Raw genomic sequence first — 16,520 nt, forward strand, 5'->3', positions numbered from 1 at the left:
AGACAGACAGACAGACAGGGGTAGATAGATATATAGAAATATATAGATAGATATAGATACACATACATAATCCTGCACACAGGAGTATGTATGTGTTATTGGAACAAAATTTTCACTAACAATACCTACCATTGCTAGATATATTCTATTTCACTTTTTAAAAAATGGTGGTTATATTAGCCATTAAATTGAGTTGACAGTTTGCAGTTAATGATACCCAGAGTTTATAAAACACTGCTCTGTATGCTATCATTATAGCCTTGGAACCCCACCAAGACCTTGTGAAATATTAGCATTGTCACTTTATAAGTGGAAACATTAAACTTGGAGAAGTTGGGTAGTTACTTGTTCAAGTTTACACAGTCAGTGTGAAGAATCCCAGTTTTATCACTTCTTTCTTCTGTGGCCATGCACAAGTTATTTTATGGGAGTGCTTAATTTATAGAACTGTTTTAAATATTAAATGAGGTGGTGCCCTTTAAGTGATTAACACAGGCTTTAAAATGGAGTAAACATTTACTGAACATTAGCCATTAGTATTCAGACACTTCATCCTGGTAGAGCTCATTTAAAGTTAGCTCAGGGATATTTTGATGTCACAGCACTTCTAAAGTACTGCTTAAAAAACAAAAAACAGAAAAACAAAAGACCCATCCAACTCTGAACTTGAGAATCAATGATCAGTGGTATTTTAGAATGAAATAGGAGTTAAATAAAAATTGTAGACTACTGTTAAGATTCCTGGAGGCACAGGTAAAAAGATTGTTGAAGGGAGAATTCCTCTGTCATGTAAGAAAGGGAACAGAAAGGGCTCAGAGGGCATGGGAATCCTAGAGTCACAAGGGTCCAAAACAGAAATAAGAACAAACCCCTTAAAGAGACCTCTGCTTTGTAGAGTTGCAATCTTGAAATAGATGTGTATAGTTTGTCATTACAGAATTGAAAATTTAAAAAAAAAAAACTGTTGGTGGGAGAAACCTTAACCAATATATACAAAAGTTTTTTTTTAAGTCATTTCTATAAAAGTCTTGTTTTTTTCTTTAACCTGCAAATGTGGATTAGTGATGTAGTTCAGTGTAGAGCACTTGCCTACCATGTGTGAGGCCATGGGTTTTATCCCCGCACTAGGGGTAGGGGACAGGAGGCAGGAGAATTAATACCAGCTTACACACACACACACACACACACACACACACATTCTGTCCTAGTATCTTAAAGTCTCACAAATTGACAGGAAAACCCAGAGATATAAATAGGCAGCTTATAGATGTGTAAATTCAAATGTTAATAAACATAGAAAGATGTTCTAACTGAATAGTGGCCAAGGGACAACAAAGTAAAATAGCTTGACAGCAACACTTTCTAGCAGGCAGACTGAAAACGTAGACAAAGCACCTATTGACACCAGTTGCTGATGGAGGGGATGTGAGAAGAAGGGTACCCTCATAGATGATTGGTGAAATAGGAAATTGCTAAAAATTTCTCAGAAAGCAGTCTGGCATCGTTGGAAACAGGAGACAGAGATACTTCAGTCTTACTCCTGCTACTCTATCATATAGAATTGAAAGCATCAGATTTAAATAAGAATATAATGTATTGAGATGTTTTGGTTATGTTGTTGGTTTTGGCAAAAGAACAAACAGTGAATGCATTTCATGGAGAATGACTATATATTTTGATATATATTATTCTTAGATAATATTATACATTGATTAAAAGAATATTTACCATTTAGTCTCAACAGATTCCCATAAGATATAAGTGAGAAAAGCAAGCCATGAAGAATTATGTACAATGAATATTCTGTCCTGGTATCCTAAAGTCAGAAAGTCCTTTTGTACACACATGCATGTTCTGTATGTAACTACTTGGGAACATGGAGAAAACAGAAAAAGAGCTTCTTTATAGCATTGATAATAGAGTGGTAAGCAACAAGAACAAAGGTAATATAGACTACATAAAAAATTACACCAGGGGGCTGGGGGTAACTCAGTGGAAGAGCACTTGCCTAGCATTTGTGAGGCCCTGAGTTTGGTCCTCATCCCTGCAAAAACAAAAATTTTTAAAAACCCCATCATTCATGATATGCTATTTACGTAAGATTACTTGTGTGCACATGTACATGTGCCTAAAGACATAAGGAAGAAAGATGTGTACACTTGTATCTATCAACTTGAAGGGGGGGGTGTACATGATATATTATTTAGTGAAAAAACAGTGTGAGCTACAGGGTAATATTTCAATAAAAATATATATACTTGCATGTGCAGAGAGAAAATGTGGAAAAGAGCCCCATGTTGTTTGTATTGGAGTAGGCAGAAAGACTAGATTTGCTCTTTATCAGTGGATTATTTTGTTTGTTTTATAATAATGTATTATTTAGTAATTTGAAAAATAGCCACATACTTTTTTGCTCATTCGATTATGTATGTGCTTGAGAAGAATGCTTTTTTTTGTTGTATATGTTTTGGTTTAGATATATAATTTTTTTATTCATTAAAAAAAATCAAGAATGAGATTACCAAACTTTGTGAATTAAGACATTTAGCTTTCTTTTGGAGTGACTATTTAATGAATGATGAAGTGTTTTTATCTTGCCCATTAAGACAATATTGAAAGATAGCTGTTACTTTGTTTCACTTATAAAATATAATGATAATAATCTTCCTAGATAGGTGATACTATACATAGAATCATATTAGACTTGGGAAAAGTAGGTGGTGAACAAAATATTTATAATATACAAATTTCTCTTAACAAAATAGGCACCTGTCAAGCTGTGTAGCCTTGACTTAGGAGATTTGCCCCAGGTTCTGCAGTGAGGCAGCAGCAGGAGTGTGCTGTGGCTCTAGTTCCCATCCCACAGGTTTTGTTTATGTCCTCCATGAAAAAGACTCCCTCATACACACATACCTAAATATAATAATTATTTCAGTTCAGTACATATATATGTGTGTGTGTGTGTGTGTAAGACGTTTATTTGGATAGATAGATAGATAGATGATAGATATCTACATACCCAAGGTCCAGAATAACTCATGGTGTACCTCATGAAAATTAGTGGGCAAACTTGAACAACAAGGCATATTTGGCACCCATTTTTAGCCCAAGCTTCATTTTGCTTGCCTTTGTTTCATCTACTGTTTTTCTAAGGCTCTCGGTGAGCAAGCAGTGTTGTGGGTACAACCTAGCAATCCATGGATCAGAAAGGCAGTAGGCCTGATGTACAGCAGGTGTAGTGGTCTAGTCTGTGCAGTTTTCATGAATGTGCAGAGCCTTTCCTATGGTTTCTGCCAAGTCTCCTTTAAAGACTCGGGGGAAGGGCTGTGTTCTCCTGACTGTGCCTAACTTTTTTTGTAATGAGGATTTGAGCCCCAGCATTCTTTAGTTACACTTCATAAATTCATTTGGTTTGATTTGGAGTCTGCCTACAGCAGTGGGTAGAAAGAAAATAATAGTGGGACATCAAATGGAGCCCTTTCCATCAAGTAAGAAAACAACTCCAAGGAGACTTTTCATTTAAAACCAGTTACTGTCTTGTTGTGTGGATAGTCATAATGTCATCTGTATAGTCCAAACTAGAACTAGGCATAGCACTGTCAGTCCCTGGTACAGGGTGCTTTCTCTCTGTGTGAAGGGAAAAAAAGGAAGCATAGAATGTAGGATAATGACCCTCAGATCAACTTCAGCGGGAGAGAATCACTAATCTGTGGGCTCAGCCTGAATGTTCTGATTGCTGCCTCTTCTGTGCCGACTTCTGCCTGAACTAAAACCACCCCCCAGTGTCACTGGGAACTTCTCTCCTTTTTCATTTCTTTTTTCTGGTGGAGGGAATGGAATTTTAAAATCTAGAAACATCCTTTTCAATGCCAATCACTTTTAAAAAATGTAATCTTCCTATTTTTTTTTAAGTTACTCTCTTCCCCCTGCTGCTTTAAAAAACACTGCAGAAGATGTTACATTTTGTTGATGCTCAAGCTGTAAACTGTTTCTATCTAACTTAGGCGCTCATACTTGAAAAGTTTTTTTTTCTTCCCCCACAGTCTTCAAAGAGTACATTCCTTTTGTTTTCAGAAGTAATTAGAGAACCAGTTTGTCCAATAAAGTAGCCATTTGTGGCGTTTGAGCACTTGAAATGTGACTGTTATGAATGAGAAACTGAACCTTTGCCATATCACATTTTAATTGATATAAGTTCAATTGTATAATGAAGCAGTATATAATAGTCCATTAAATACAACTGTGTTCTGTTAAGAATAGATTTCTCTTTAAATGTTGAAAATACTAACTAAATTGAAGTACACTCCAAATGTAAAATATACAGTGAATTTGTAGACAGTATGGAAAAATAAAATATTTCACTAATACTTTTTATGTTGATTACATGTTGAAATGCTAATATTTATATTGGTATAAATAAAACATTAGTTTATTGTATTCCTTTTTACTTGGTTAATGTGGCTACCACCTTCGTGTGTCTCTGGCAGGCTTTTCAACTCTGGCACAGTTGATATTGGGCCTGGATGATCTTTGTTGTGCGGCTCTCTTGTTCGCTGTAAGAGGTCCAGCAGCACAGCCTCCCCCTGCAAAAGGGCCCTTTCAGCCTCCAGCCTCTGCCTGAAACTCTGCTAGAGGTGAAATCTCTGGGCTCCCATTGTTGGAGTTAATTGCAAGACAGGTCTTTACGTCAGCTATACTAACATGAACTTTCACCAGTAGTCCTAGATTGCTCGTAAACCAAATTCTTTTGAAAGAGGTAACATCTGCCAACTGGCTTCATAAAGTCCAAAGCTTATTCAACAAATACTTAAACTCCTATTCTGAGTTAGGTGTTGTCCACAGCAGGCTGGGCTGCACAAGGCTACATGATGTGTAAATGATGTTTGAGTTCTTGGGAGTTTACATACCTTTTAGGGCCACGGAGTCAACAGATAAGCAAAAAACCTATGTCACATGTTGATCGGTGCTGTGGAGGATGAAGCAGAGTTGCATAGTACTCTGGTGGAGGGTTTACAGAGATGGTACTGTTACTGCCATCCCAGGCCTGTCCTCTGATACCCCAGAATCTCTTTTGTGCCTAGTATTCCCCAGACCTCCAGTTTCTTTGGGTTCATTTGCCATTTCTTACAAGAGATGTTTTCTAGACACCTTTGCCTAGCCTCTGATAAGTTCTCCTGAGTGGAGGGAATTAAGATTCCTTTTAGATATGGCACCTGGATCTGGATTCCAGTTTGAATTGCCCTTGGAGATATGTTGGGTATTCTGTGTTTGATAGTCTGCCATTGTACCTGTCCTGGTAGCCGCATGAGGCTATTGACCTAGATTGTGGTAATACCAGGAAGTCTGAACCACAGCTTGTGTATGGTATGCCTGTCCCCAGGCCATTGTTTTCTTGCTGCATCTGATCTGTTTATTGCACACAGTGTGTGGATATGAGTGAGGGTTTGCACTTGGCTCTGCATGTACTACAGAGAAAATAACATGGATTTTATAATGACCACTTACCCTTTGAAATCCCTTTTCTTTACTCTTCCGTTTGTGCTAGAAGTATACAATGTTTCAGATTGTCTGACTTATAAATGAATAATTTTAATTTTTATAAAATACCACAAAAAGTTATGTGCATAAAAACGAGTATAGAGGATGTTTCCAGGTAGGTCTCTTGATGTGGTGATTTCTGAACTGAGAAATTGCATTTCTTGAAATGCCTCCAGAATATTGTTGTTTTTCTTGCTTTTCTGCTGTCCTTGTCTTTAATCAGAGCGGTAGGACACATTTAATGTAAACATTCATAGGGGGAATTATAGCCCTCATTCAGTCTTCACAATGCTTATTTTGGGTTCACAACTTCCTAGATATGATGTTTTTCATAGTCAGGAGATAGAAAATTTAGCTTACATATATCTTCAGAATAGTGTTTTACATGCACATGGTGGATAATGGCAGAGATCTGTGTCGCTGATAACCATTGTTCATGTCACAGAGATCAGTAGTCTTGGAAAATGGGGAATGTGATTTAAATACCATCTGTGGCCATTTATCCAGCAGATTGGTTAGATGACAGATCTGCCAAATGAGCAGCGTTTGTTCCTGACAAACCAAAAGAATTTTACAATAGAGAATTTTAAATAATATTGTTTATTTTAAAATTTAAAATTTTATTAAACTTTTATAGTCAAATTAATGTTTAATGTAGAGGTTCTTTTAGAAGGTACATATCTTTGTTTAATATTGTCTTTAATATTTCACATACATATTTTCAAGGCCATAGGAAAACTGCCATCCCTTGCCATAACTAGGAAAAGAATGAATTATTCAGTGTTTTAAAAAGTTGGTGTGAGCATCTCTTGCCCTCCTGACCTGTGATGCTGCTCTGCTTGTCTGTGGAAACGGACTCAGCACCCTGCCCACCACCAGGCCTGCCGTGCCTGGACTGTGATGTGCTGTTTAACCAAGCCACAGAACTTCTGCTGCTGATAGCCACCATCCCTCTGGCTACTTCCAAACCTCTGCAGCAGCTTCAAGGGTGCTCTTTCTGTCAAGGTTTATTTAGTAAAGGATTTTCCAATATATCCAGAGTTGCTCAATTTTGTTCAGTGTCATTGTCCTGGAAGTGCTATATGTGATATGGGACCTAAATTTTACTTTAACATTTTATTTACATATTTTCGAAGGCATTTTCCCATTTAATTTCATAAAAATCTTTAGGTTCGGTGATGGTATTTTATTTACACTGTTTGGAAGCTAGAGTACAATTATTTGTTAAAAATCCGAGTATGGCAGGTGTGCTCTTGAATCATAACAACTGTGTTAGATGTGCCAATGCATAAAGGATAGTGTCCCTCTGAGATGATTCAGACTGCTGGATCCCAAGGATCGAGAAAGACTTAACAGAATCTGGGTCCATGCTACGATGAAGACAGAGGGCCTGCTGATTTGCTGCAGAACTTTTCAGGGGCCAGAATAGCAGTGAACAGGCAGAACCCTAGATTGACTGTTTTGCCCTGTGTGTGACAATGCACATTTTATAAGTGTCTTTACATATGTGCCTCCATCCCGTATTAATGATAACAGGTTTTCCTTTCCAACGTCAATGGCATTAAAATGAACTCTTTGTTTTTCTTTTCTTTTTTTCAGAACAAGTTTGCCCTCTCCCATGTTTTCCAGAAACGACTTCAGTATCTGGAGCATCCTCAGAAAATGTATTGGAATGGTAAATTAGCTGTCTGTTCCATCATATGGCATTAAGCAGATAGAGGTGTGATTGCATATCCTTTGGAAGGGACTCTTAAACAGCTTGCATGAAAATAATGCACAGCAATGTTTATAGAAACCTGTGAGAGTCAAAAATCTCAGAAGGTCTTAAGAGCAGTTTTCCTGACGGAATTTGAACTACTCTTTATGCCAGTTAATATGACTTTAATGTGACATTTCTTTACAAGAAAATAAGAAAAAAGCTCTTTTTTTCCTGTCGTTACAGCACATTTTTATGTTCATATAAACTTATTCAGAAATTTGTTCAAAGAACAGATCTTCCACCACATTGTAGTGTATGATTTCACTTATACTTCTGTGCCCAAAGTAAGTTTTTGTAATTTGGATTTGTAAGTGTGGCATGTTAAACATTTGGAATATGTCTCTTGCTTCATTATCTGTGCAGGGGGTTTGATCTTGGGGGGAACATGGGGAAATGGCAACTTTTCCCTTTATATTACTCCCTGAATTCTCTTTAAGGTAGTGGTCAACACTTCTTAGGCTAGAATTCTGAGTAAATTCTTAGTGTAACTACCCAGAAAGATGAGAATTTTAAAATGTGGGTCCTGAGATGCCAGGGAATCTTCTATACATTACCTTGTTAAACATTGGTATTTACTCCCAGAACTTTCCCTGCACGGAGAAGTAGAGTCAACTTCTGAACATGTCCTTCTGATTCTTGAAATCTTTTAAGTGCTGATGTGCCACTTCAGCGTTTTTCAGTGGCCTCTGTTCTCTGAGTAGGGTGATGTCATCTGAGACTTCCAAAGGTTGTTTCCAAGGAGCTCTAATTCCTATATATTCCTTTTAAACAAATGTTTTCCAACTCCTGAATGGAAAATAATTTAAACTTTGTACACCTATAATGAAGGCTTTGATCCCAGCTGAACTATTTCCTTGAGACGATGGGTCAGTTGGGTACCTTCCTGGGTGGTGCTGCCTCCTGTGTGAAACCAGAATATAATTTGTACTTAAAGGTGCATTGAGAAATGGATGATTTCTCAACTATTGGCACTTAACTACAGCTGAGAGAAGACTTGGGCTCTAAAAGTACTTTTTCAATAGGACAAAGCAAATGCACATAGATAAATACATAGGTAAATTATACATGTTAGTCACTTTGGGACTGAAAATTTCAAGACAAAAAAAATATATTGTTGTCAATATTTTTCAAACCCTTAATAAATGTATTTACTTTTACAAATCAGCATGCAATTATGTATATATGTATGTGCCTAAAATTAAAATCACTTTCACAAATGAATATTCATCCTTTCCTCAAATATTATTTTCTACTCGATTTAAATAGCATTAAATTGAGAAACAATTGTTCTTACTACCTACAGATTTGTGCCACATCTAAGGCCATTTGGTCAAAGGAGTGTATAGAAATGTCAAATGGGCTTAGTCTTTTTGTCCATCATGGAAAATACAGTTTTCTGTGTTTCTCAATATGTCTAATATATGTCCTTTTCAAGCATTCTAAATTGGGACTAGCCATTTTTTAAAAACTTTCCAGTTATATTAGAACATACCTGTCATTCTTTGAAAGATGCTTTTTGTTTTTAGGTACAGAACTATTTGTGTGAGGAAGTGTTGGTGGCAGAGTGGTGAGCATAGCTGTCTTCAGAACTACCTGTGCAAATAAACACTTGTACTGAGTCATAAATAAAATAAAGCAAATAAAAACACAACAGTTTGAGTTGAAAGGTTTCACAGGATATTTTGAAACCTCTACCTATAGAGCTTACTAAAAGCATGGGGAGAAAGGTTCCGGGGAAATAGTATCTTTGGAAACAGCTCTCTGCTGAGGTTTATAAGAGACCAACATTCTAGAGGATTATTAATGTTGACTGAAAGGAAATACCCCAGCACTTGGAGGTGGTGTTCTTTGGGCATTGTCTTTCATAGGATCCTCTCTCCTAGGCAACAGAAAGAATCAGAAGGTCTAAGGGCTGGGCAGCAGTAGAGATTTTTTAAGAGATATCTTGAATAGAAATACAAATGTTATCACAACAGCAAAATTTTAAAAAGTTGACTTTTGGTATCAAATTCTTCTAATATCTGCCTGTTTCCACCTCCCAAAGAAAATAGGTCATAATTTCAAAAATAGTGGTATCCATAGGTTATAATACACCTAAATTGAAGACTTTTAAAAAAATCCTCTTTGAGTCACCCCCCTTAAATTGGAGAAAACATTCATACAAAAAATTGTGCTGTGAATGGATAATTATGAATGTAATGCACTCCACTGTTGTCATCTATGTAAGAAATAAATAAAAAAAGAAAGAAAAAAATCCTCGATTTCATATTCATGATTCCATTACAGTTAATAATCCAAATACTTCATTTCAGGTCGTTTTGTGGGGTCAGTCTCTGTTACAGAAGTCATACATACATACCCTTCAGCTGTAATCTCTATTTCCTTAGCTTATCGACACAGTTATTTAATTTAGCAAGAGATCAGGAAATGTTATTTTGAACCTTCTCTGCTTATGCCATCACTGTCAGCAGCACAGTCAGAGCATCCCTCACCAGCAGCCCCACTATGCAGCACTGAATTGGGGTTCCATCCCAGTTTCTAAAACAGTACCCTGTTTATGGTATGATGATATAGTTTGATGGTGTTGTGTCATTTAAAATATATGACTTTTAAAACTCACAATAGATGTTTCTCTGCCGGGTATGGTGTAGGTCTAATTTTGTCTCAGGAAGGGGAGGAGGTCATTGTTTCTTCTTCAGGCATTTGTCCACCAGAGCCTGTGGCATTCTCCAGCAGGGCTCACCATCTCTCCTTCCACTTCCACATACTTGCACATTTTGCTTTACTTGTTTCCAAAAAGCACTTAGAGACTCAGGTTTCCCAAACTGATGGCATACTTCTTTTCTTCTTCTAATATGTTTTGGACGGGATTATGTTACCAGCCTCTTGGATTATACTCCAGCAAATAAATACTTTACGTAACTGGAATTCAACCCTAAATCTCCTTGTGGTTAAAGCTTCTAAACAAATTCCCAACATCATACTAATACTGATGTTGGCTGATTGTTATAAGCCTTTGTTCTTTATTTTCTTACTTCCATTGTCCTTTTTCTGAAAGACTTCTTAATCCCAAAGCCCAGTTCTAGTGTTTCACTTATTTTCTTTCTTCTCTCCATCCTTTGCTCTAGTGCTTTCTCTCCAGGGTTGATCTAGAGATTAGATTATGTGGAAACCAGTACCAGAATCTAGGTGCAAAATTTGAGTAGGTGCTCACACCCAGGGATTCGCCAGTACCAACCTTTTGTTTGTTAATGGAAGCTTAGTGCGGAATTATTTTACAAGAAGAGAAGAGGTCAGCTATATACTGAATACTGACTTTTTACAATAAAAGTGTTATAACACTCTTTTGAGGTATCCAGTGGACTCCAGATAACAACATAGATTTGATTGCTACCATAGTTCTATTGAGGAAACACATGAGCAAGCTGTTTTTTAATAGGTGGAAAGTTATTGTTCTGTTTTCCCCTGTAACTCATATTTCCATTCCTTATTTCCCATAGAATATTATCCTAATTTCATTTTTATATTTCTGAAGGTTTTTTTATTGACTACTATCACAAAAATAAGTATAAAAGTTAAGATTCATAAATCTGTATCTTTGACCATAAGACTTTTTAGTACTAAAAGATTCTTTGCATCATTGCTCTTATAAATTTTATATTATGAGTGATCAAGACTTCAAACACAAATTCATGAAAATATTAACATAAAGGGTAAAATGCTGGGGCTGGGGTTTTAACTCAGTGGTAGAGCACTGGCCTTACATGTATGAGGCACTGGGTTTGTTCCTCAGCACCACATAAAAATAAATTATACATTGTGTTCATCTACAACTAAAAAATATTTTAAAAAAGGTAAAATGCTATTTATGTATTAGTAAAAAAAAGTTGGGTTTTTTTTCTGTTATGTTTAGATATGAGATGCCTGATACTTCCTGCTAGAATGAAACAGGGTTTTCAGTAATAATTATGTTCTTGCTTTCTTAATCGATGTAAGAATTGAAAAACCTTGCTCACATTAATAGACAGATGGGAGTAGGAGTTCTGTGGTTTTTTTTTTAAATATTTAGCAGTGTCACTCAGTTCTTAGACCCCTTCCCATCTGTATGCCAAAAATCAGATTGTTGTAAAAAATAATTTTTTATGATTCTTAAGCTAAACACTCAATTAGACTTCATTGTGTTAAGAAATTTTTGTGGAAAACCCTAACATGGAGAAGGTTTTGTTCCCTTCCATTACATTTGGGAACTTCATGGGACATGTACCAGAGAAGCTCTACCAGGATTCTCAGATCATGACTGTTGCTATTTCCTTTCAGTTATTCATACCTTGCAGTATTAAGAAGGGTTTGAGAAAATTGAAATATATATATTTTTTTGCTGAGTACACCTTTGCCAATATAATATTTTTTGATGAAATGCTTTTATCACACCATGAACTTTACAATATTCCCTTCAAAGCTGTGGATCTAGCGTATCCACTTGATGCAGAATGTCCGCCATATAACCACAGGCCCAGACTTCACACCCAGAAGTGCCATCCGCTCAGAGTGCCTATCAGACAGGTGTGATGCTATTTTTAGATTTAAATAAACATATTAGTGTATGTCACTATGACAACTGCCCCATTCTTGAATTCTGACTCTAGATAGATATAGCACAAGATAAGATTGAAGCTTAGGCCAAGTCTGGTGTGTTATAAATACTGACTTGAGAGACAGGATGGAAGAAGCAAGGTAGTTGAAATTTGGCATCATCACCACCCTACTCTATCGTCATCTAAAATTAGAATATCCTAAAGCAGGGCACACTGGCCATAAAAAACCTGTTTATAATATTCCTTCCCTTAATTGAAATGAGGAGACTGTGGCTCTCCAATGTAATCTAAGTGCCTTGTGTAAAAGATGCTCCACTCACATAGTACTATGCTTCTATACCTCTCTTCATTTGGTGCTTTGGAGGCTTTTGCACTTCATAGAAAAAATACTTTGCTATAATTCAGGATGATAGCAGATGTGTCTTTTCCTTTTTTAAAGTAACAGTGGACCATGAGGCTCAGCATGGAGCATGGGTGCAGGCAAAGTCCTAAGCCAGCCAGCATTTAGGAAAGTGTGCATGTCGGGTTGAGTGTCTGGAAGTGGATTTCCATAAAACCACAAATGCCACAGGAAGACTGATCCAGTGCAAAGCTTCTACCAGGGCTTCCCTTGTCCTTCCACATTCCTGTCTAGCAGATGTCCAGCCTTAGGTTCAGTGCCTCCAGCGGGAGGGTTCACGCCACCTCCTAGCTCTGACATGCAGCTGCTAGACAGGAAGGATAGGGAAGGAATAGCTTTATGTTTGTTACCTTTTGCCTCGTGTGTGTGTGTGTGTGTGTGTGTGTGTGTGTGTGTGTGTGTGTGTTCATTCATGCACAAACCTTTCTTCCCTATTTTTCTACTGGTTGCATCAAGGTCTGAATTACACATGCCCCTTTCCTGTCCTATAGTGTCTTTGTTTCTGTGGCATGTCTTCTACTAACCTCTCATGTCCCTACTGGACTATTCTGGAAGAGCTGAGAAGCACTGGTGTGAACAGCAGCAGAAGACATTAGGGCATCAGGCTTTATTCAAACTGCCCATCCTGAGTTGTACCTGGAGTGCCTTGCAATGTCTTAGTGTCATTGTTTGGGATATAATCAGTATTCAGATGCCAGGAACCTCTCACCCAGTCATCAACTACTGGATGCTAGACATCTTTGCTATTCAACAGCCCCCCTCCCCACCCTTCATGGGAAAGAGGCAGTTGACCCTCCAAGGCCCTTAAATGTAAGGAGGGTGAATTTTTACTGCCTCTGCAGCTATGGGAGGCAGTGTTGTGGAGGAAAGAGCCAATACCACTTTCATCTCAAAGAAGGCACAGTGCCTTCCAAGGAACAGTCAAGACTGCTGCCAGTACCTGACTATGAGTGAGTGAGGAGTCCACCAGTCCACTGAGTGCTTGGGTCTCAGCCCTGGGTGAGCACCCTGCCCACCAGCTACTGCCTGGGCCACAGAGCAGACAGGTTTACCCTAACACCTGAATTCACTTTGTCTTCAAAGCATAGCTCTTATGTATTTGTACATTTGGAGGTTAAAATGGTAAACTTTACATGTAGGAAATATCTTCCATTTCAGTTGAGCTGAAATTTGGCCTTGTTTTCAGGTCATTTTTATAGTGCTGAAGCAGCCTTCCCGCTCTGTTTTTCTTCAGTTTGTCAGCTGATGAGCAGTTGCAATTAGGAGTTTCTTCAGTTTCATCATTGGTTGCTATTAATTTGCATGGATAAATTTAAACTTTGCTTTTAGCTGGGTCACAAGGTAGAATTGCTTGGCATAAATATTTAATTTTTCCAGCTGACTGAAGCTCTCAGTGATAAAAGTATTCTAGCTAATGTTTCTTCCTGAAGCTTGACCTTCATAATAAGTATGTTCTTTCTTTACCTATTATTGGAATATACACACATGCCAATTAGTTGTATGAAATATCTAGGGAATGCAACCGTATTTCATTGGCATCAACAAAGCAGTTGTGTTTCTGTGAATTTGAAGTGGTCTAAGAGGGAGGGAAATAAAATGTACTATTTTTTGGAGCGGGGTGGTACTAAGGATTGAACCCAGGGGTTGCTTTGTGACTGAGCTACATCCACAACTCTTTTTATTTTACTTTGGATCCTCCTGCCTCAGCCTCCTGAGACACTGGGATGACAGGTGTGTGCCACCACCTCCAGCCGTCAAATGTACTTTTTGTCACAAAATTTTTCATTATCTACTTATGGATCTTTAAATTTTGTCAATTAAAATAATTATAAGATTGTTCACAAATACTTACAGATCATGGAATCAGTACGGTGGCAAGTCAGTTGTAGTGCTTAAAGATAGCATGTTAGACTAAGAGGTTGTGGTTGTTTTTATGATGAGCTGGATTTATGTCTATTTATTCTCTCCAGCCTCCTTTCCCTCTGTTATTTGGCTCAGTTTTTGCATTTGTTTCATTAAATGCTTATATTCTGGTTTACTAAAATAAATCAAAATGGTATTTAAATCATTCTGTATTAAAATTTTTATTCAAAGAATTTTTAGAATTTTAGAAGCTTTTGTTTTATTTAATTATTTTATTTTATTGGTACTTGGGATTGAACCCAGACGTGCTTTGCCACCGAGCTGCAACCTCAGTTCTTTGTATTTTTTGAGATAGCATCTCCTGAATTTGCTGAGACTGGCTTTGAACTTGTGATCCTCCTGTCACAGCCTCCTAAATAGCTGGGATTATACACATGTACCACCATGTCTGACTTTTAGGAGCTTTTAGATGACTAAAGAACAAATCTACCCATTGAACATTGAATTGTTCCTTATGCCTTGGTCTCCAGAGTTCACACCACATTCTTTTTCTTTTCTTTCTTTTTTTAAATATTTATTTTTTAGTTTTAAGTGGGCACACTATTTTATTTTTATGTGGTGCTGAGGATCGAACTCAGTGCCTCACGTGTACCAGGTGAGTGCTCTGCCACTGAGCCCCAGCCTCAGCCCTTTTTTTGTTGTTGTTTTTCTTTTTGTTTTTCCTCATTATGCTAAAGATAGAACCCAGGGCCTTCCTTGTACATACTAGAGTAAGTGCTCCTTACTTATCTCCACCCCCAGCAACACACTTACTTGTAACTAACTCATGTAAGGCCTGGCCAACCGTGTTGAGCAGCCAATGGCTACTAGACCTTTCCCGTTCCGTTCCATGTTTTTTTGTTTTTCTGTGAAGATAGAGGTGAAGAAATGGCAGCAAATGCAACATTGCTTCTGAATTGAAAGATGAAGTCCCTAGGTCAGGATTCCTGAGAAAAGCAAGCAAACCCCTCTGCTGGAAGCAATTCCTGTCCTATCTGATCCACCATAACCAGGAAAGGGCTTAAGTACCCAAACCACCCCAGCACATCTCTTATTTCCTCAGTGAGTATTTTCTAGTCCTTATAGTGTTTCTCAGAAGAAGAAAAAAAAAAAGTCTTACAGGTAAAGTTACTATTTATTCCTTCAGTAAATAAATCCTTTAAATTCTTTCAAGATATATCTCTTGTTCCCAACAAAGTGAAATGTAGAACACAGGAAGAGCTGAGCTGGAAGTGACATGATTGCTATTGTATTCTGGTCAAGGGACAGCTGCCATCAGGATCCAGTCACTCACCCCTGCTGTGTTGTGGTGTAGATCCCTCCTGACTGCCATGTGGAACCTTCACCCTTCTCCACTTTTAGGCTCGGAACCCACAATCACGCTGCTGTCCTAAGTAGCTTCCCTATAGCTCTGTTGGACCAGGGATGGGGCGAAGCATCCCAGCCTTTGACACCTCCCTGCTCCATGTAATCCTAAGGTTGTGGGGATTGTGTATGATAGTTAATGAAAATAGCATTTATTGCATATTTAACATATGCCTGCCACTCTTCTAGGTGTTTTGTATTAGTTTATCTAATCTTTGCACGCCCTAGGAGGTGTGTAATAAATTTATCCCCAGTTTGGGGAAAGGCTATGGTCTTGCTCTAGGCCACAAGCAAGTAGGTAACAGAACTTGGATTTGAATGTGGGGAGTTTGATCTCAGAGCCCATTTTTCCCTATTGTTTTTCAATTATAATAAATATATATAACAAAATTTACCATCTTAACTGTTTGTAATTGCACTTAATGCCACTTTAAATTGTTGTGTAACCATCACTGTCAGCCACCCACAAAACTAAAAGCAACAAAACGAAACCAAAACTGTGCCCATTAACACCAACACCCTGTTCCCCTTCCCAGCTCCTGACAGCCACCATTCTACTTTCTGAGCAGAGCCCATTCTATCAACCACAGTGCTTTTCTATCTCTGCACTTTAGGAGCAGGCTAACCTGAGTGTATTTTGCTGTTCCCTTTTTCCCACCACACCGCTTACTCCCTAGATCTTCTCTTGTTGGCGCTATGCATATGTTGTAGGGTGGACCAGCTTCTGGGGATTGAGGTTGATAGCTTCTCAATCCTTTTCCTCTTGGATTCTGAAATGGCTAGGTTTTACAATAACATCTCTTGCTTTACCCTTGATTAGAAATGCAGTCCGTGTTAATTTTAGAAGATTTAGAAAATACAGAATAATATAAAGGAAATATAGATTCCCTATACTACCAAATCCTAGAGAAAACCATTATTAATGTTTTAGTGCTGCAGTCTTCTAGTATATGTTTCTATA

At 37.7% G+C, this 16,520-nt stretch overlaps 1 protein-coding gene across 8 annotated transcripts in view; it reads left to right on the forward strand.

Annotated features, from left to right (window-relative positions):
- Osbpl1a (oxysterol binding protein like 1A) overlaps positions 1-16,520 on the forward strand; it is a 199,971-nt gene that overhangs the window by 158,432 nt on the left and 25,019 nt on the right. For all 8 annotated transcript variants that reach the window (XM_078030235.1, XM_078030236.1, XM_078030237.1 and 5 more), the window contains one exon: positions 7,138-7,213. In XM_078030235.1, the coding sequence (XP_077886361.1) occupies positions 7,138-7,213 (76 nt within the window). The remainder of the gene's footprint in view (positions 1-7,137; positions 7,214-16,520) is intronic.

This window comes from Ictidomys tridecemlineatus, chromosome 13 (genome assembly GCF_052094955.1).
Source record: "Ictidomys tridecemlineatus isolate mIctTri1 chromosome 13, mIctTri1.hap1, whole genome shotgun sequence".
Lineage (NCBI taxonomy): Eukaryota > Metazoa > Chordata > Mammalia > Rodentia > Sciuridae > Ictidomys > Ictidomys tridecemlineatus.